Here is a 22466-nt window from a genome sequence, read left to right as displayed (position 1 = left end):
AGCAGAACTGCCCAGGCTCAGTCACAAGGAAATTATTTTTGTGTCAAGATTCTGGGGTAGGAATTATAATGGGAGAAAGGGCTGGGAAATGGCTTTTCTGTAGCCAATTTACAGTTCTGGCCACAATTTCAGTGTGTCATCTGCTCTGTGTGGAGCCTTAAACACACAGATGGAGACGTGTAGTCCCTGGCCTTCAGAGATGTGCGGCCTAGTGCGGAGATATATGGGGAAAGAAACACTTCAGCTTTTGAAGCCTTGGGAAGAACACAACCTAAAAGAAGACTGAAGTTTGGTAAAGGCAGGTCAAGAAAAATTTTACAGTGTTAGGGAGCATGGGACAATTAGTTATTTCTCTCTTGCACAAAGCCAGTGGTGGAGTGGGTCAAGTAACCAACTCATCATCAGCCAGTCTCACATGGGAGGCGGGAAGGGAAAGGAACTCTAGAGGTTCTTGGCCCCAAGAAATTTGGTTTTTTTAATCTTTTGTGTTCAGACAGATATTATGTGATTTGGGGATTTGTGTTCTCAAGTCTGCTAACCAGAAGTCTGAAAGTTTTCATAGGTATTTGAAGATTTTTCTAGAAATCTAAGGAACTAGCTGTGGAAGTGAAGACCGATAGATCTCCTGTGATGTCTGCCAATATTCTTCCATCTCACTTGCTCACCTCCAACTCTTTTCCCTCCCTACATTATCTCACTTGAGAAGGGAAGTCAATGACCAGAAATCCATGCAAGCAGCGGGAAAATATGTGAAGAAAAGTAGACGAATGGCAAGGGTCTGGGGAACACGATGCCATTCATAGTTGCTACTCTGAAAAGACATTATTGATTCTAGTCAGTTGGAATGGTGTTTAGGAGACAGCACTTAAACCAGGATTTGGGTGTTACGGCATAACTTGTGGTGTGTGTGTGTGTGTGTGTGTGTATGTGTGTGTGTGTGTGTGTGTGCGCAATGTGAGTGTCGGGGCTGTAACAAACGGGCAACGACTAGCAAAGTAGACATCATAAACAAATACTACTTGGTATTGTGAACTTGTCACATCAGTGTGACTTGATTTTTCCATTTTATTCAGAACATGAAATTTGAAACTTAGTGTACAAGCTCAACATTGGCCATTAAATTCAGCTATTAAAAACCACTGTTCAGAGAGAAAAGGGGATTCTTCAGATGGGTTTAGTGCACAAGTTGCAAATTTTTGAGCTTTGATTCAAATTTGTTTTATAATTTCTTAGAACCACCATGATTTCAAACCAAGAACAGTCTCATGTGCCAGTAAAGGGCCCGGCTAGTGATTGCGGTGGCATTACAACATGCCCTGTCATAAGTTGCTTCAGTCATTAAAGTTTTTCACCAACATATGTTAATTACACATCATAAGGTGTTTCATTGTGAGATTTTTCAAACATTTATGTAATGTATTTTGATCTCTCACACACACACACACACACACACACACACACACACACACATGTCACCTAGTTTGTCCCTTTCCTTCTCAGGTCAGCTAGTTTTCCTTCTGTGTTTTGTTTTGGTTTTTGGTTTGGGGTTTGTTTGTAGGGGTGTTGTTGTTAATAACCTAAATAATATGCTTGGGATTGCTTCCAGAGTATGTGTGAAATGTTAAATAGAGGATGAAGTTGATTAATTTCTGCACCAGTGCCTTCAGAGACAAAATTCTGTAACTGTAATGTCAGCACTGGATGGAAAGAAAATATCCTATCCAAATAATATTCCTGATTATGACCCAATGTGTTTTCACCCTCCCAGTTTTATGCTATTTGTGGTTGTTAAGATTTGGGGTAAAGCAAAGAAAACTAGCCTACAAATCACAATCCTAAATAAGCTAGACAACAATGAGGACCCTAAGAGAGAGATACATGGATCTAATCTACATGGGAAGTAGAAAAAGACAAGATCTCCTGAGTAAATTGGGAGCATGGAGACCATGGGAGAGGATTGAAGGGGAGGGGAAAGACAGGAAGTGGGGCAGAGAAAAATGTAGAGCTCAATAAAAATTAATAAAAAATATTTGGTGTTTGTTTTATTTTCCTTTTAAAGACTTAAATTTGCACGGGCTTCTTCCTTAGCTTGATATGAACCCTGATCCCTCCAAAATGCACCAAGAATATCAAATTTTAGCTTGTGAGGACCCTTCTTTGAGATTTGCACAGAGGATTCTTGACATTTCTATAGCAATTCCTTTCAAATTTGCCCCTTTTATACTATCTTCATATTTTTGCTATATAACCACACAGTCTCCTTATTATTCTTTGCTTGACTTGTTTTTTTTTATGTTTACTTAAACATGCTCATTTTAGAAGTGTATCTTCTGACTACCTAGTCCATCTCAGGCTGTAATAAATTCCGTTTTCCAGCTACACATCTGATGGTTGTGATCATCTAGGAGGGCCGAGCCTAGGCTAGCTACTCTGTGCTCATGTGCCCCTTTGATATCCCAATCACTTTTAATCCTCTTCCCATGTGATATTTACTATTGACCCAGCAAGTCACATGATCAAATCAGCTAGGAGCACTGATGAAACAGAACACTTCTTGAAGTTACTTTCTGAAGAAGTGAGCACAGATGGCTAAGAAGATTTTGGACATTTTCATCATCCAAAAAATGGAAAATTTGTGTCATATGACATAAGAAGATAGTGATTTTTCAGAGTAAGGCAGAAATCTATCACCATTATAAAATTACTGTTATTAGTAAATTAAGTTTAAAGGGCAAAAAGCCCAGAAGCCCTGCAGCTCTCCTGCCTCCCAGGGTATTTGCCCTTAAATCTGGAGATGCCATTCTAGTTTCTAGGCTTGATTGTGGAACTCTGATAAAACATCATTCCTGCCTTTCAACTTAACTAACTTATCCTTGAGCTCTGGCTGCTCTTCCAGAGGACTCGACTTCCAGTCCCAACACCTTCATGACAACTCACAACCATCTGCAACTCCAGTCCCAGGGATTCTGTCACCCTCTTCTGCCCACTACCCAGCAGAAAGTGCACAGACATACATGCAGGTAAAACACCCATGCACATAAAATCATTTTAAAGAAATAAAACAGATTATTGAAAATAAATATCTGTGCTAGTTGAATCAAACTGTTTTAAGGGGAATGAAATCACCATTTGTTCTTTTCTGCCTCTCAAGGGGTTGATGGCAGAAGATGTTTGATTCTGAGGAGATGATGGGAACTTATTGAAAATGGCAGAAATAAGTAATAAAAGAATTATGTTGATGTTTCAGGCAAATTGAATTAGGTGTCACTGCTCTATGGTCCCAGGTTAAGCATTTCATCCTCACATGAAAGTCAAATTATTTATTTTGAAGTTAAATCCATTACCACAAACCCAAAGGCACTGGTCTCTCCAGAGACAGCAGGACCGGAGCAGTGTTAAAGCATATTGCTGTCTTGTTTTGTAAAGACACCTCAATTAATGAATTTACAAGTGTCCATGAGAAAGACGAGTACGACACTGAGACCAGCCTGCTTTGATTTGACTTCCATCTTCAGCTGGAATTCACTCAGCCACCCATGACATTGTAATGAAATCAGAAAAACTGTGTGTCTTGTTCAATTCTCCAGGATTTGGCTGCGCAGGCAGTAGGTGAGCTCAGGGTTAGAGACACATCTGCCCTCGTTGCTATCAATTTTCATAGATTTGAAGTGGCCTGAGAGGTTTGTGTGCCCTGTTCTTTCTCCCTTGTCTAAAGTCTTGTCCGTGTCAGGAGCATCTCCCCGGGAGTCTGAACTTCCCTTTAATCTAATCCATTTAGAAAATGACTTACAATTTATTGAATAAAGTGGAGAAAATTGATACCTTTTCATTAGGCTGACAAAGTCTTTTTCACTGCTGGCATCTGAAATGTGTTTTCTATTTAAATTTTATTTATATCAATCTTCTCTAGTGGGAGTGAGATTAGAATGAAAGACCTTACAATCAGTGTGCCACTTTCCCATTACTGCCAACGCTATGAGTGCTGGCTTTGCAAATGAACTTGATGCCAGGAATTTTCCGGGCATGATTTAGTATTCCAGATCAGCTGCAAAGTGAAATAAAGCAAAAGTGATATTTTAATATATCAATAACCATATAAGTGATTACTTTGCATATGAAAAGAAGAAAGCATACTTAACCGACATTATTTGATTATAGTAAATCTGTAGCAATTCTAGCAAAAACCATATTAGAGAGCCTAATACCTTTGCAAAATACTCTTTTCAAATTGAAGAAATACTTGTATACCAATGTAGTCCTCCAAGGAGACATTTCTGAAGCTGTAAGAAAACACAGTCAAATGGAACAGTGTGCCTCCACCACACATGATTATGGGCAATGTTCCTCTCTATTGACATTTATCTCTATGTTCAGAATGCTAGAAAATGGTTAAATAATGGCTACAGAATCAAAGGAGAAGGATTCCAAGTACGTTTTTGTGGACAATGGAAGAACTTTTGGAAACATTTATGCCTCAGCAAAAACAAACAACTTCTGTGGTCTATGAGCTTCTGAGACAAGTTTACTGTAATAACTGTGGAATGTTAAATTAAGAGATTCAGGATATAAGCAATATGGAATTTACTTAAGAGTCACAAATCCTTCTGTTCCTCTTATAACTGATTAAAAATCATATACTGGGGACTGTGGAGGTGGCTCAGTGGATAATACACTTGCTGTACAGCATGGGGAACAAAGTTTGAACCTCTAGTACCCACATAAATGCCAGACAGACAGCCCAGCTGTAATCCTAGAACTCTGGAGGCAGCAATGGGTGATGCTCAGAGCCATCTTGCTTGGCTTGCTTGGCTAATGAAATCAGTGAGCCACAAGTTCAGAGAGAGGGACCTTGCCTCGGTAAATGAAGTGGAGAAAGATTAAGGAAGATACCCAATGTCAACCTCTGACTTCCACAGGGCAGCACACACATGTATGCTCACACACATGTAAACACATGCACATACACAAACACACACACACACACACACAAAGTTGAGCCTACACTGGTGTGAAAGTACATTTAGCTGAACCTACTTCTCAAAGAAAGCTGGACAAAGTGTTAGGATTTTCACTGGACTCATGGTTAGAGATATTCCAAGCGAAATTGCAGAGTGAGCCTGGACTCAAGTGTCAGTGTCCAGCTGAAGAAGGAAAAGCTTACTGGTGACAAGAGCTTGGGGTTCTCCCTTGAGTAGCACAAGCTGGAAAGTTCTGTAACCAGAACAGATCATTCTTTATAAAGCAGTATATGTGCCCCCAGTGAGTGGTAAGATATCTCAGGACAACCGGTGATGACAAGAGAGGACTCAGTGATTTCCTTCCACCTTATCACCAATGCAAAGCTGCCCCTCTCTCTTATAAAAATATGCCTGTGTGTTCTACTATGAAGGTTTCTTAATGACGAAATAATTTTATCAGTGGGAAATCCTCTTGCCACTCCAACCCTCCTTATTTGAATTAGATCCACTTCTCATATCCCTGAATGGTATATTGTGTCTTTAGGCAGCACAGTTTTGCTCTCGATAGTACCCATGTCTCTCCTATAAGAAGCTAGCAGTGGCTGAAAGGTGGGAACTGTGCCTCTTTGTTTTATGTGTAGGACAAAAGTCAACACATAGCTTTCGAATGCATAGATATAATACTTTTCTCCAAATGGTTTCAAGGAGCAATATCACCCAGAGACATTGTATCAATCTTTGTGGTTTTGTCCTACTTATTTTACATTCCCCACCTTCACCGACACCTTTATGAAAGAAAATTACCTCTGGAAACGTCTGGAAAGTGCTAGAAAACAATTGTAGAAAGAATTAATGATAGTGAAACCTATCCACACCTATTCATTCCACAGATGTTATGGAATGTGTAACATTAATACATGTGTTATATAGCATATGTGTTAAAATTTTTACAAGTTATACTATATTAGTAATGTATGTGTATTAGAACTCATATAAACTTCCACCGAAAATCAAGCATTAACTCATGGGTAAATTCATGCACAGTACATAATGAACACACGTATAAAGAATAACTGCCACGAATACAACCTTTATTATGAGTTATGCCAAATCCTTTATGTCATGTGAAATTCACAATAACCAGTGTGGTTTTTGTAGGTGAGGAACCTGAGTCTTGAGCCAAGCCATGTTTGACATTCATGTCGCTAATGAGTGGTAGAGTTAAGACAGGAACTTGAGACCCAGAATCACAGGCATGTCTTTCAGCATGTGCCATGGAGCTTGACAAAGCATAATGTCTCAGGCTAGACCGTTTCCTTAAATGTCTGATCACAAGAAGAGGGTGTCTGGATAAATTGCAGGGATGCGCATTCAATGCTTTGATTTTCTATTTGCTTTGATAAAGACAATGATATACACAGAATCATTACACATCCCTTGTGGGGGGAGGGGGGGAATTACCGCAACTGTGTTCCCACAACTGCAAAAAGAGAGGCCGGAGAGCCGTCCCACCCCTATGGCTCTATAGCCGTCTCTTCCATTGCATGACAGGCTGGATAAAAATGAGGGTGGAAACCCGTCTTGATTGATGTGCTTATAATCTAGGAATGTGAACGTGATCATATACTCAACCACTTATTATGCTCAGACTCTCATAAACCATAAAAACAAGCTGGGACTTTGGCAAAGCATTGAAGAACAATGGCATAGTCTCTAGCTTGTGACGAACTGCTCTTCTGCCTAGAATGATTTTATTCCAAAGACATGATGACTCCAGAGGAAATGACAGCTAGAATGTATGGAGTGTTTACTAAATGCCATCATCTGCCTTGTGCTTCACATGCTTTTCACCATGTAATCCTCACAACCACTGTTTCAGGCATTTTTGTTTTCTCTTTCTATTTCAGACTTTATTCATTCATTTGCGAGTTGATAACTTACAGTCAGCTATTACTACCCCTCAAATAAGGAAATGTAAGATTTCTCCTGGTTTTTTCTTGAGATGATAATATGATTACATCATTTTCTCATTTCTCTCGGCTATCCAATCCCTCCCATGTAACTCTTACTTTCTTATAAAATATCATCTTGCTTTCACACACACACACACACACACACACACACACGCATACACACACACATTATATTGTTCCTACATAAGTAAATACAGCCTGCCCAATCCATATAATGTTGTTTGTGTGTGTAATACCAAATGGTTAGCCGTGAAAACATATACATCAAATTATCTGTTTCTGAGGTTTGACACTTAGTACTAACAGGTGGGTACATTATTCCACTGACCACTGCCACGAGAGGGACAATTTAGGTGTTGTAGTTAGTGACCACATTGCTTCCTCCAGTGCTTCTGATGCTGCTACGAGCTCTGCACTTCTTAGGTGTTCTACTGCAGGAACCCCAAATCAAGTCTTTAATTAGGCGTAATGGCAGTGCCTGCTTTGGGGATACTTGAAAGGCGAGGGTAGGGAGGCAGTTACTTAAAGGTTAGCCTACAAAACACAAGAAGGCTCTGTCAGACAGAGACCACCACAGAAAACCACAACCAAACAGGATGCAGAGTTGGGGAGCCCAGTCGAAATGGCTATATCTATAAACTCTTCCACGCCTAAGGTTTGGGGAACATTGCAGAACAGGGTACAGAAAGATTGCAAGGATCAGAGAATCAAGGACTTTGGTGTGAGATCTTGGCTCCTGGTAACATCAGAAGCAACACCCATAAAGTCTCACAAACATGGGTGTGCAAACAGGAGCTGAACAAAGACAGCACCCATGGACATGCTAAAGTAGACGGGAGAAGCCCAGGAGACCACAAGCCAACAATAAGAACTGCAGACAACCGAGGAAATCTGGGAGCAGGAGAGGTGGTCTCCCCAGGCAATGGCACACTAACTGGTTGTCCAGTGCCAAACTGTCTGCCCTGAAAACAAACATACAATTAATATTATACATACTAAACAGAAAATATTTACATGTACATATGCAGGCAATAACAACTAGCAAAAAGAGAAATCATTATTTTTTCTTTTTCTTTTTTCCTTTTTTTGGTTTTTTTTTTGAGACAGGGTTTCTCTACAGATAAGTCATGAATTTGAAGGAGAGTAGGGAGGAGGATGTGGGAGCGTTTGAAAGGAGAAAGGGAAGGTAAAAATGTAACTATATCATAATCTCAAGATTTTTAAAAATAAGTAAAAATGTCTCTTATACAAAAGTTTGAAAAACCAAACAATGACAACAGCAAAAACCTTTAAGGTCTGTCTTGAGTGCAGTGAGCTTCACAGACACATCGGTTCCTCCTTGGTCTTTTCGTGTCTTACACACCACTGCCCAATTCATCTTCTTCAAGCACCCTTTACTCCTATCTCACTTTTGCTCGTGGAATCTAGGTTCTAAAATTTTCAGTGACTTCCCCCATTCAAGAAAAGTAGCAAACAGAAGCCTTGCTCCCTGCTCTGAAGAACTTCCAAGTATATTAAAGTTTTCCTATTTCCACCCTCACCCCCCTCCCCATGCCCAATGCCAGCCTGTTCTTTCAGCACGGTAATGCATTTGCTCGCAGAAGATCATTGTGCCCATTTATTCGTGCCAAATAGTGCCTGGGCCTCTGGCCAGAATCCGGATCTAGACTGAAGCTGGAGGGCGGGCCTCTGCTGTGGTCTTAATCACTCTGGGTATAATAATAGTGCAGCAACAAACATTTCCTGGCCTGAGAGTCAACCGCTATTTGACTCTCAGATTTCTTCTCAGATTTGGGCAGATTTCTACTCTTGTTCAATACGACGCTTCTGTGCTATATTTATTAAACTTAGCGCCGATTAGTATCTCACTGCATCCCCTCATCAACGGCAATAGCGATAACAGAAGCAGTATCCAACAAGGATGCCCGCCCATCTAGAGTCTCACTGACAGGCGGTTTGATTCTCCTTACAGTATCTTTTTGGCCCGGCAGAGGTATGATCTTGTATACGGGAGAAATCCAGGACTCATGATTAAAGGGGCTTTAGTGATTTTTAAGAATCTCTCCAGGAGACATGAACATTCTTAAAAGGGCTGAAGATCAGATATTTCCTGCACGTGACACATTCACAGAGCAAATCCCTGAACCCCGGGGTTAAAAGGGACCTTAAAGGCCCCCTTTCATAATCACTACGGAAAAGAGGAAGTCGTTTTTGTAGATGGTGTTTAATTAACTCGGTTTTTCTAAGGGATGAAAAAGCCCTTGTCACAGTTACAGATCTGCCACACAGCATCCCTCACTTCCAAAATTGTTCCCTGGTGGGGATTTCTGTTACAATGTTGTAACTAATGGAACCGAGCAGAGCGCATCTCAGACCGGAGAAGCAGCAAGCGTGCTGAAACTAATTTCATCAGACACTGAATGGTTTTTATTTTCTGTATGTGTTTGTTTGACATGAAATTATTTTCAGCAGTAATATGGCAGGGAGAATTCATTCACTCAGCAATCAATAATTGTTTTAAGTTCTCCGAATTCTGAACACAAAGCTATAAAAATGTGAGCTCTGCAAGGATTGTGTTTAAGATGGCCAGGAGGCCCTCTTACCTCTGTAAACCTGGAAAAGCTAACCACTAGGGCTCCATAGTAACCCCTGGGAGGATGATGTAATACATTTTCAGTTCTTAGTACAGGGGGCAGGAGGGGTGACACACAACTGCAATGCTAACCTTCAGGGGTGGAACCAGACATGTCATTAAGTGTGGGCCAACCTGGGCTACATAATTAAGATCCTCAATATGAAAAAAATGTAATATAGAAACACATGACTGACGTTCAGTAAATGCCAGTTATCGGTGTTACTAGCTACTATAATTTGAGACAAGAATTATTCAGATGTAGACTCTAGATTTTTAAATGTATATTTTTAAATATATATATATACATATATATATATATATATATATATATACCTATATTAGTACGAGGAACGAAAGTAGACTATGTTGGACGATGAAGGGGTCTAAAGGGAAGGAATGGGGAGAACAGAAAGGTAATAAAGAAAAGAACCAAATAGTGTGTTTCATTCATGTGTAAAATCTAGTTTTGGTGGGGGGAATAGGAACGGGATTTGGGGATACAGGAAACTGACCAGTGGGAAGAAGCAAAGGAAGGGAAGGGGAGGGGACCAGGATGAATATGAGGGCAGTGCATGTAGAAATGTGTGTATGTGTGTGGAAATATCAAAATGAAAGCCATCATCTAACTAAACTTTTTAAAGTGGCTGAAGGGATTGGAGAAATAGTTCGGCAGTTAAGAGCATTTGTTGCTCCTGCAGATGACCTGAGTTTGCTTCCCAGTGTTCACATAGCAGCTCAGAGGTCCAGTTATTCCAGTTCTACTCAGATCCTACGCCCCTCTAGCCTTTAAAGGCACTGCATACCTGGGGTGCAGAGACATATGTGCAGGCAAAATACGTACACCTAAAATAAAATAAATAATATATAAAGTAAAGGCGAAGAGGAAGAGGAGGAGGAAGAAGAGGAAGAGGAAGAAGAGGAAGAGGAGGAGGAGAAAGAGGAAGAGGAGGAAGAATAGGAAGAAGAAAACGGAGAGGGCTAGAGAGATGGATCAGTGGTTAGAAGTGCTCCCTAACCAGATGACCCAGTCAGTTCCCAGAACCCACATGGCAGCTCATTATTATATGCAACTCTAATCCCTGAGGATCCAGTACCCTCTTCTAGCTTCTGTGGGCACCAAGAAATTATGTGGTCCATTTATACACATGTACGCAAAATATTCATGCACATAAAAATAATTAAGTAGATATTTTCTTAGTAAATAAATAGAAGATAAGAAAACAAGAGCATTTCAAATTTTAAAATTCCCAGTTTGGATAAAACATTTTATATATACTAATAATTTTTGGAAATGAGGGATGGGGGATGTTGGAAATATTATTTTAAGTTATGTTACTTTTGTTTAGGGTGTATTTGTTTAACTTTGTGAAGCTGTGTTAATGTGCCCGACTAATACACCTGATGGTCCTAATAAAGAGCTTAATGATCAATAGTGAGGCAGAAGCAAGAATAGAGCTGGGCTAAAAGACAGAGATTATAAATAGGGGGAGAGCAACAGAGAAAGGAAGGAGGAGGAATTCAGGGGCCACCCCCTTGCTGCACAGCCAGACACTGAGTAAGAAGGAAAGAAAAGATATACAAAAATAAAGAAAGATAAAAGTCCTGAGGCCAAAGATACATGGGTTAATTTAAGATAAGAAAAGCTGTCAAGAAACAAGTCAAACTAAGGCCTGGCACTCATAACTAAGAATAAGCCTCTGTCTGTGATTTACTTAGGAGCTGGGTGGTGGACACCGCAAAAAAAAAAAAAATCAAAGGAGTAAAATATCATAACCCAGGGGATTTCTCTCCCTCATCCATGCCATCCTATAGCAGATAAGGGGCCGGTCCAGATCTCTCATGCTGAGATACAACACAAAAATTCCTATACATCCTCCACATCTTATCTTCAGAGACATGGAAAATGAATCTATATAAAAAGCAATATGTTGACAAATGAGGATGGAAGTAAAAACTTGTATTAATTACAAATTGATTTTTAAAATTAAGGGACAATTAAGAAATGAAATTTGAATACATTCCAGAAAACGAACCAAAATTTGAAGAATACTACAAATGCATACATCAATTTTATATTATTTCAGAAATATGTGCTGAGCAGAGAAAAGGAATTTTTATATTCATGTTTTTCTTTTTTAATTTTATCTCTATTTAAAAAAATATCATAGAACAGCTAAATTGCACTGATAAAGCTCATTTTATGAAATTTAACAGAGTTTAACTGTTCCCAAGTTTGAAGGTTTAAAATAGCTTCCAATTTGAGCAAAGAAAGCGGGTAGTTTGAAACGGTCTTTGTCAATTATATGAAAGATATTAAAGAAATACAAGTTTATGGAAAAAAGTCACAATTAGGGACTGCAGTTTGACTTAGGATGAGAAGAAGTATTTCTGAAGATACCCGTATGATGGGGTGGTCCATCAAACAAGGCAATGCTGGATGATGAACCAGAGTCACAGAGGAAAGGCAGATCAGCGACTTCATTCTGTAAAGAACGCCATGGTACAAATGTTATGCTATTATAAACAAATCTGGGGATATTTCCATCTTCATGAGCCTTTGCCACAGCGGTCTGTGGCTCTTTAAAGCTTTGACTTAAAGGTGCTGAGTTTGGGAACTCTTTTCTGTCTGTCTGTCTGTCTGTCTGTCTGTCTGTCTGTCTGTCTGTCTGTCTGTCTATGCATTTACCTAGGAGACATTAGTGCCCAAGAGAAAGGGAAACGGCTTTGGTAGTAGCTTGTAGCAAAGTAAGGCAGCACAAAGAGGACAGAGAGCTGCCTGAGGGGAGGGAGGGAGCACAGGGCTGTAGAAGCAGGCACAAACACTACTCGTTGACCTCACTGCCACGTGTCCGTTATTACTACGCCTCCATGAGAAGAAAATATGTGGCAACATGTTGAGTGAAAGAATTGTTGGGAGAGCATCTTTCCCTCAGAGAAGAGGGTCAGATGGTATCTGTTCAATTCAGGGCCATGGTATGGAAATATGGGGCAGGCTTTACAAGAGAACATTGGCTCTGGCGATAAATGTGAATGAATTGTTTCCGGCTAAACACCAGCTGAAGGGAACCACATGTTACAGGATTTCAATAAATACCAGCAAATCCTTATTTTTCTCTCACGTTATTGAAGTTTCACCATTTATTCTTGCTCCCTCCCAACGTGACATTGGTTTTCTTTGCTGCAGAAAATTTAGACTGCCTTATTTAATACGCTCACCTACTCATCAGCATGGATAAGTCCTTTTACACGTGTCATAAAAACCCCGCCCTTCTGCATGCCTGTTGTAGAGCGAGTACTGGTACTAGCGAGAAAAATAACTAGACAGCCGTGTCGTAAGGCTGAACCGTGGGAAGAATTTTGTCTGTCTCATCATCTCATGCTGCTCTGTACATAGATAGAAGGCTTAGTGAACTTTGACCTCTGATGCCTTCTTAGCAAACCTGATGGAGGCATCATATTTGCATTGGTCTGTTCCACATGAATGTGACAAGATCGCCCCTGAAAATGTTCTCAAATTCATGATATAAAGGAACAGGTATGATTTTTGTCTACATAACCCTGTCCAGTGATTTTGACTCAATGCAATGCCGAAACAATATTGAATTCTAAGGGAAATGAGCTAAAGGAAGTGTGAAATGGGGTTGAAGAGATGACTCAGCAGTTAGGAGCGCTGGTTACTCTTCCAGAGGCCTGGGTTGGCTTCCTAAACTTAGCAGGCAACTCACAACCATGTGTAACTCTAGTTCCAGGGGATCTGATGCCCTCTTATGGCCCTCTTTGTGTACTGCATGCATGTGGTGTACAGAGAAGCACACAAGCAAAATACCCACACACACTAAATAAAAATAAATAACTAAATCTTTTAATTTAAAAAGTGTGGAAGAAGGAAAGTCTAAATTCAAGTGGCTGTTTGGAGGTGTATACCACATATTTTTAAGATAGAAATCTAATCCCTATAGTTAACACAGGATGCTTGGAGATTTTAATGTGTTCCTACTTCCCTGCATTTTAATATTCATCTTCTGAGACATAACTATTGCTTGGCTTCTTTACCACTATGATTTAAAATCATGGTAGCTGTACCTTTGGGAATGGGAGGCAAGATGGGTGAGTAGCTGGAGGCCCAGTATAGAATTTGAATAACCCATTTGCCATTTTGAGCATGTGTGTTTATTGTTGCTATTATTTGGGGGATTTACATATTTTTATTTCATGCATATGAGTGTTGACCTTTTTGTACGTATGTGCACTGTGTGCATGACTGGTGCCCTTGAAGCTACAAGAGAACCTTGCATCCTCTAGAGCTGGAGTTACAGACTCCGGTTGTGAGCCACCGTGTGAGCTGAACTCCAGGTTTTCTACAAGAGTAGGAAGTGCTCTTAGCCCTTGAGCCCTCTCTCCAGACTCTTCTTTTGAGATCTTCAAATGGAACAAACCCAGGTGGATTTGTGAGGAACTAACACAGTGAAAACCACAGCATAACAGATATTTGTTTTTCAGTGATTTATCAAGTCTCATTATCAAGAACTGTTATATATGTGTGTATTCATATATATATATATATATATATATATATATATATATGTAGTATATATATACATGTGTATTCATTGCAAGTGTCTTAATATAACCATCCTTGATATAACCCCCAAAAGACAGCTTTATCTGAGGTTGGGCTTGTATAGTTCTTCCATGGCTTTTCAAACACATAAAAGGGAAACCACCGCCCATACCAACTGCACCTTTGGCTGCAAAGGAACAGGCTTGTCTTTATCATGACTCCTGATTTGTACTTTACAGCTCTGCTTCTACGCTTTCAGTTCTGCTTTTTTTTTCTTTTGCTAGGGCTTTGAATTCTCAAAGGACCCAGACTAACAGATAAACCTAATACTGGGTGGATAAACTGGCCTTTCTGGAAAGAATACGTTAGTCATTCTAAAGAATACTCAACTCTTTGCCCCTTTAACTGGCAAGAAATAGCACAAGGTGCCTCATCTACAAAAAGCAGTGAGTCGAAATCCCTCAAACTCTGAGAGTAAGTCTCCCACATAGCAAGCTTCGGGCCAGGAAGAGCGACAAAGCAAGACCTTGTCACAGACAGAATGACACAACAGTGTTTCATTCCTCATTTTTTTTAACTATATGATGTGAATTTGGACAGGATGATAACACTGTTATATTTGCATTATAATGTATTATACTGTTTTCTTGATGTGTCTCTCCTAGTCAGTCTTAGAAGATGGAAGTATACCTACTGTGCTTCAGAGACTATTAAAACCTGCAGAAGGATACAGCATCAGAACAGGGTTATAAGGCAAAGTACCAAATACAGTTGTTTCCTGTTTTCCCGCAGCCTCCATAGTCATTGGGAAATGGTGGTGTGAGATGGAGCCCTGCCTAGAAGGAGAAGAATGTAAGACACTCCCTGACAATTCTGGATGGATGTGTGCCACAGGCAACAAAATTAAGACCACAAGAGTAAGTCTACGTCAAATACTGCATTCATGTCTCAGATTGTATCATTTGCTTTGCTCTTGCATTGGCAGCAGTCTGAAGGGCTTTGAGAGATTTCCTTTATCAGGACATATTCTGGATTGGGTGGGTCAGTGAACTGGAAGTTAGAACCTGACCCTTTTGCATGGTTAGTTCTTTACGTTACAGAATCACAAATAAAGCAAGGGAGGGGGCATCAGTAGGGTGGTTACTTGGGGAATGTATCTTCCAACCACAGTGCTCAGAGTGATAAGCACATGGCTTGCTTCATTCATCCAGGTGCTATGCTGAAAAAGAGGGTGTTTAAGTACAATCATGTTTAAAGGAATTTTAATGACATTTTAAAGAAATACAAAGATATTTGTAAAAATCAGTAATTATTCCTTGATTCCTCTGGTTAAACCAGGAGCTTCCGAAAATCTATGAAGTCTGTAGGTGACATTGCCTCATCCTTTAGAATCAGTGTTATACTGCTATGCCAGGGTGGGGTGATGTGGCTAGGCCAACCATTAATCGTGTAGGGACTGAAATGTGTCTGGAATGTGAGACCCCTAAGGGGAGAAGGCGAGTGGAGTTCTGGATGCTTAAGAGAAATTATTTATTCACTAGCACAAAGGCATGAAAATAATTTAACAGCTGGTATCATCCTATGCTGTGTATTACCCAACTGTCAGCATATCAGCCCTGGAGAGTATGTGTGTGCCTGTGTGTGTGTGTGCGTGTGTGTACCGGTAATTGGGTTCATGTGCCCTTATTTCTTGGCATTTAAAAGTGATCTTTACCAGTTCAAAGTCCACATGATAAACATTTACTCTAACAAAAGGTTATTCAATTTCTTCATTTTAGCTACAACATAATGAACCTTCATATGATTCTTCTTCTCAATATCATACTGTCAATTAGTAAAATTTACAGCTTCTCAATGTCGTACTGTCAATTTACAGCTGTGTGGTATAGAAATCAGCAATAAAGTTACATAATGCTATATGAAACACTCCAGTTCTCACATACAAAACAAAGGAGCATCAAATATAGTTAGTTACTCATGTGGACTATAGTGGCCAACAAATGGCCATAATTCCTTGACTTATGATCAAGAGAGATTTCTGAATCACCTCAGCTTATTAATATGAATCCTTATGTCTCTGAATAATTCAGCACAGATTTTTGCCTCACATTGCAATTAAACACATAAGGGAGTGTCAAGAAATGAGGCTGGCTTGGGTTACTTATACTCAAAAGAAATTGTTTTAATTAGATGATGGAGGAGACCAATTTTGGCTCTGGTTATATTTTCTCTAAAACATACCTGGGTAAACTAGAACACTTGAAGCTACTCTGAGTTTTAGTTAGAGTCCAATCAATTTTAGTCAGAACAAATCATTTAGGTGTCTTATACCAAGGCTCATCTTCAACTGATGTCCTATATGGAAGGCACCACATTGCTCTCACAGTGGCTAAGAATCCAAAACTCATTTATGAAAATTAATACAACTCAAATTATTTCAGTATTTAAGTATGGAAAATTCCATGAATACTAATTCAGAGACTCTTTGGAAGATAGACTTTGTACTAAAAATAAGAATGAAACAAACTAAAAAAATGAAAATATTCAGATATAGTTTATGATACTTTTTTGAGAACTGTCCAACTTATATACAAATTCAACCTCTGTTTTAACCATCTGGCCGGCATGTTGTAACATACCTCCAAACACTTCCCACTTTGAAGGAGGCTTGTGCAGAACCTGATCATTGTAATTGAGGTTGTAGTGGCTATTTACTCCACCTTGGGTGCACAGAGATTGACCCAGGCTAATGAAGGTACAAGAAAAATAAACCATGGCTAATATTGCTTTGAGAGTTGAGGGTGTATGTGTTCTCACACATCTGAGAATTCTCAAGGCTACTTCCAGAGTGGGCAAAGAGGAAACTGAATAAGGCTGTGCTTGATAAACACTGAGAGGAGCAGACATTGCTCTCACCTTTTCTCTGCTAGATTCCTAAGAACTCCCAGATTTGGAAAAAAAGACTCTTTTAAGCAGGAAACACCGCCATTGAGCCCAGACAGTTGTTCATCCAGGAGCCCACATTCGGAGAAGGTGGTAGACTAACACCACCTCTTAGATAAGATCCCCAAAACAAGGTCTATGCTAATTTTTCACATACTTCTGTGTATTTTTCCGATAAGATTACATGTAGGCCTACCCATTTCAACTATTGACTCTAGCAATTTGATTTTTAAAGTAGTTTAATTCACAGAGGGACTTCAGTCACTATGAGTTCAATTTTTATTGTTATCTAAGAGGTAAGAAACATAAAAGAAACTACTCATTTTCTTCTTATATGTAAGATTGGTTTAAAACAAACACTGCCCACTATTTTAAAAATGAAAAAGTTAAAAGATATTCTAAACTCTTAACAGTTAAAATGACAAGTGAACATTTCTTTTCTCTTTTTTTGTAGGTTAAACTTATTTAGATTTATTTATTTGTATGTGTATGAGTAATTTGCCTGCATGTATTTCTGTGCACCATGTGCGTGCCTGGTGCCTACAGAGGCCAGAAGAGGTTATTAGGTCCCCTGAAACTGGAGTTACAGGTGGTTGTAGACCACAATGTGAGTGCTGGGGACAGAACTTGGATTCTCTGTAAATGCAGCCAATACTCTTAACTTCTGAGCCATCTCTCCATCCCTAAGTACAGGTTTTAAATGTCCTATTTTGAGGTTAATTGAACACATCTCTCTACACAAGAAGAATTTAATGGAAAAAGAAGCCTTGTTTTTCAATTCACTATTATTCTTAGCACTCAATAAATTCTCAAATACTATTTGAAAACTGAACACAGAGAAATTGTGTTTCTCTAGATAGTGACAATGTGTTCACAAATATGAAAGAACCACAGTTGATGGCTTCACCATTAGTCCCTGTAAGCAGCTCAGGAACCTGAAAACACAACTTGCCTTTCCAAAACAACTGTAAGGGGCTGAACCAAGCTTCAGGGAGCACTGAACTGAGCCCCCAAGGTCCAGTTGAAGAGCAAAAGGAATACAAATATGAGCAAAGAGGTCAAGACCATGAAGGGTTCATCCACTGAAACAGTTTACCTGAGCTAATGGGAGTTTACCACTCCAACTGGACTGGGAAGGAACAAGCATAGGACCAGACTGGTCCCTCTGAATGTGGTTAACAGTTGCATGGTTGGGGCAGGCTGAGGGGCCACTGGCAGTGGCACTGGGATTTATCTCTACTGCATGTACTGGCTTTTGGGATCCTATTCTCTTTGGATGTATACTTTGCTCAGCCTAGATATAGTAGGGAGAACCTTAGACCATCCACAGGGCAAGGTGCCTTGCCGTCTCTTGGGAATGGATGGGGGTAAGATGTGAGGGTGTGTGTAGGGAATGGGAGGAGGGGAGGGAGTAGAAATTTGGATTGACATTTAATAGTCCCATATATAGCAACTTTAAGGGAAGTGAGCATTTCTTTCGAGCTGTTAGTTTTAAATACTAACTCTAGGGCCTGGGAGATGGTGCAGCTGCTAAAACAATTGCTGAGCAAGTATAAAGAACTAAAACTAGACTGCCATGCCCCACATTAAAAGCTGCGATAACACATGTTTATATCCTGCTGGCCAATTATTCTTGCCAAATCTATAAGCTCTGGGTTAAATGACCCTGTCTCAGAAAACACAGGGTCCTAAATGAAGACATGAACCTCTGGGGCTCCATGTACATGTGTATACACACACACACACACACACACACACACATACACACACACACACCACACAAAACACACACAGAAAATATGTATGCACACATAACCAAAGATAAATAAATAAAACAATTTCTATGGTAAAGGTCTTTGCCAGAAAGTTCCTAGGGACTTGATTCTTTTCCCTGGAAAATCAAAAACCATTAAAACCTTCCAGGGGAAGGGGGACTCAGAAAGTCTCTGTAATACTGACAAGATGTTTCACTGTGTGATGTACTTTAAATATTTCCAGTGTTCATTTTTAAAGGAGGGCTGGAGAGTAGAAATCACATGTATCACTTAAAACCAGAATGAACAGGCTAAGGTAGCAAGCCACAGTGCAAACGACTCATGGTAATCGTGAGTCTTAGAGACAGTATAAACTAAGGAGGTAGAAAAGATAGATGGAACAAGGCAAATCATTTTCTACCAAGGGATTTGGAGAGATAAACCTTACAAAGACAGAAGATCCCTGCGAGTCACCATATAGGAATGAAGTATTCATGTCTGAGAATTTTTCAAAGATTCAGTATGAAGTAGAATAACATTGGTATCACACTCCTTTAGGGAGAAGCAAAGTGTCATGGCCACACATTAACCTTCCTCACCTTGAGCATTGGTTGAGTTATTTGATTAAATTGTTTTATTGTTATATAATAGCAAAACTAAACTAAATGTTGCCTAAAATCTTTTTCTGTGTTTCCAGATATTTCTCAGCACTTCTTTTATTTAAAATAACATAAAACCTTATATAGGAGACACAATAGCTTGATTTAGAGCAGCGGAATTTCCCACAGAGGAAATGAGCTATTTGGAGCACATACACACACACACACACACACACACACACACACACACACATATATATGTGTGTGTGTGTGTGTATGTTAGTGTATATATATATGTATATGTATATATATATATGCATGCATACATACATACATACACACCTGGAAGTGGAATGTTGAGTGCTTTGAAGATACTTAAGAGAAAGGGATAAAATTCAGAGAAAATTATAGTCAATTGGAAAGAAAAACAAAAGGATGAAGATTGTAGAACGTAGACTGATTGATTTCCTTGGGAAGAATTGATCAACTGTGGATTTGCTTCAAACCAGTGGGGAAAAACAATAATTAGTGCGTCTTGTAAACTCAAGGGATTTTTTCCACTTAAGCAAGGAGATATTGAACCTTAAATTACACAACAAAACATAATAGTCCTCTTGTAAAGTCACTGCTTTTGTGAGTGGCCAACACAACCTATGGTCCTCTGTTGATGGTCTCTTGGTCTCACTCAGATGATGACTTTGAATTTGACAGTTTTTATCCATCCCAATTACTCTAACAATTCTTTTACATTTAAGAAAGAGAGGAATGCCAGTTCTGACACCTTCTAGCCTCTTCATTAAAATTCTACCAGGTCTAAAATGTTTTGAGAGACTGTGACATTACACTTCTGATTTCCAATCAATTTCCCATTGAAATACAGAAAGGGAGGGAGAGGAGAATACCAACCTTCAAGGAAGTAATATCAAATTGCTGTCAAAATTAGAAAGCAATTGGGAGGGAAAGGAGGGGCTTTAAACATGGAGTTGGCTAAAAGGGTCAGAAAAATGTGTGAAGGGAAGATAAACTACTTCACACAGTGCCATTTCCCCCTGAAATGATCAACACAATCATTAGTTTAGTCAGGAAGTACAGGTAAGCCTCTGGTATCTAATTTTAATGTGTTAATGTCCCCAGGATTTGATGGCAACATGACAGAGTCTCCAAGTCTTCTGTGTTGGGGTATGGAGGAAAGACAGAATTGGAAGAAAGGCAGTTTCAATTCAGTTTGGTGAACATTACTTTATCTTTTTTTTATGATGTTACTTTATATCCTTTTTGTGGTGGACAAGAAGACACTGTCAACCAAAAGTTATGTCCACCATTGGAATAAAGGAAATAATGGTTTAGAAAAATCTCCGAGAGAATTCAAAATAAATTTATGAAAAATTCCCATGCAATTCTGTAGCTGTACCAAGCAATATTTGAGTGCAAACCTTTTTAGTATTTCTCTAACTAACTCTGAAAGACTTGAATTCATTTGCACTCCTGGATTCAGAAAGATAATTTTTCAAAACTATCAGGAATTAAGAGGGCTTGGAATGTACCTCGGTGATACCCTTGTGTACACAAGACCACAGGATTGGTCCTAATATCACAAGACATTGAGATGATAAAGAACAATAACTTATTTCCTTAAGCTGGCTTCTCCCTGCTAGAGTTCTTGTTCATGTTCTCAGCCAGTGGTTCTTTGAGCATGCATATGTCCTTAACATTTGAATCTTTGGGTCCATACTGGGATGTTCTAAGTGGCATGTATAGATGTACAGGTATGTTCTTGATTCTCAGTTAATACTCATTGTTGGTTGCTACAGTTCCTCATCTTATAAAGGTCTTCCTCTGTTCCTCCACATGCAAGGACTAATCTAGGCAGTGACTACCAATGGCCACTCCTCAATGGCTTACAACAGAACAGCTACACAAGGCCATGGGGTGATGAGTTCAAATGCTCATCATAGGAGTAGAGGTTGATTACATAATTTATATGGCCCAGTGCAACATGAAAATGCAAGGTCCTCATTAAAAATTTGTTGGTGAATTCCACACAGCAGTAGCGAGGAAATAAACCACCTGTAGGACCCTTATTAGTCCAGAACCCATGGAATTGGATAGCGATTGTATAGCCATGAAACCAGCTCTGTAGGCATTTCTCTAAGAATCTTTCTTGATTTTGACACAAAGGAGATGAATGGATTTATGGAAATATGGAGCATCTGTTCACATACTTTAGGTATCAATGGAAACCACCTGAATGAACACAATGAAATTAAAGACATCCTCATGTTCTGCATGTGCACATTTCTTTTGTCTTCATTTCTTACTTTTATTACTGAAATATCTTCCTTTCTTTGATTTCAGATTCACCCAAGAACCTAACAGAAGCATTCATTATACAAATAGGAAAAACAACCTGTGGAAAATACATTGCGAGGATTTAAAATAGCTTACATACTTGCAAGCCAAATGGATCTCTTATTTGCACTTTGACTGGTTACCAGATAATCAGAGTGCATTTACTTTGTGAAACAGAGTACCCCATAAGAAGACTCGGGATTTTCTGGCAGCATCATGGGAAAAAGACTTTAAAAAAAATCAAAACAAACGAGTTTTCTCAGTGAAGTTTGGAGGTCATGAAGAACGATCAATTGTCTTCTAACTTGGAACTACCATTACTTTGTACCATTTGAAATATATGTATATATAATATTTTGAAATATTATATATTCTCTTCAAGAAATGAACAGTACCACAGTGCGAGGTGGCTGGTGTATCCCTTTTGGTTTTGGATGTTTGGTCGGTTCTGTTTTATTTGCCATTTCTTTTTCTCTTGGTGAGAAAGATACATGCTTGTGTGAGAATCCAACATGGCGCTCTCCCTGGAAGGCCAGCTGCAGGCGGACTCCTGGAATCTGAGGCATCCTGACAACACTGAGTCAAGAGCTTCCCTCTGCTTCTACCTGGTGACCCAAGGAAGCTCGTCGTCTTGTTTTATTGCTTTCTACCCTGTGCAATATTAGCATGCAAGCTTGGCTTACATAACCATACT

At 39.4% G+C, this 22466-nt stretch overlaps 1 protein-coding gene across 1 annotated transcript in view; it reads left to right on the top strand.

The window, feature by feature from the left end:
* Positions 1 to 21796, top strand: part of Tafa1 (TAFA chemokine like family member 1) — a 524958-nt gene extending 503162 nt beyond the window's left edge. The window contains exons 3-4 of the mRNA XM_038319549.1: positions 14920 to 15044; positions 21779 to 21796. Of these exons, the coding sequence (XP_038175477.1) occupies positions 14920 to 15044; positions 21779 to 21796 (143 nt within the window). The remainder of the gene's footprint in view (positions 1 to 14919; positions 15045 to 21778) is intronic.
* The last annotated feature ends 670 nt before the right edge of the window (positions 21797 to 22466 follow it).

The sequence above is a fragment of the Arvicola amphibius genome, chromosome 2, assembly GCF_903992535.2.
Source record: "Arvicola amphibius chromosome 2, mArvAmp1.2, whole genome shotgun sequence".
Taxonomy (NCBI): domain Eukaryota; kingdom Metazoa; phylum Chordata; class Mammalia; order Rodentia; family Cricetidae; genus Arvicola; species Arvicola amphibius.
The sequence above is the reverse complement of the archived record's forward strand: the minus strand, read 5'-3'. Positions and strand labels throughout refer to the sequence as shown.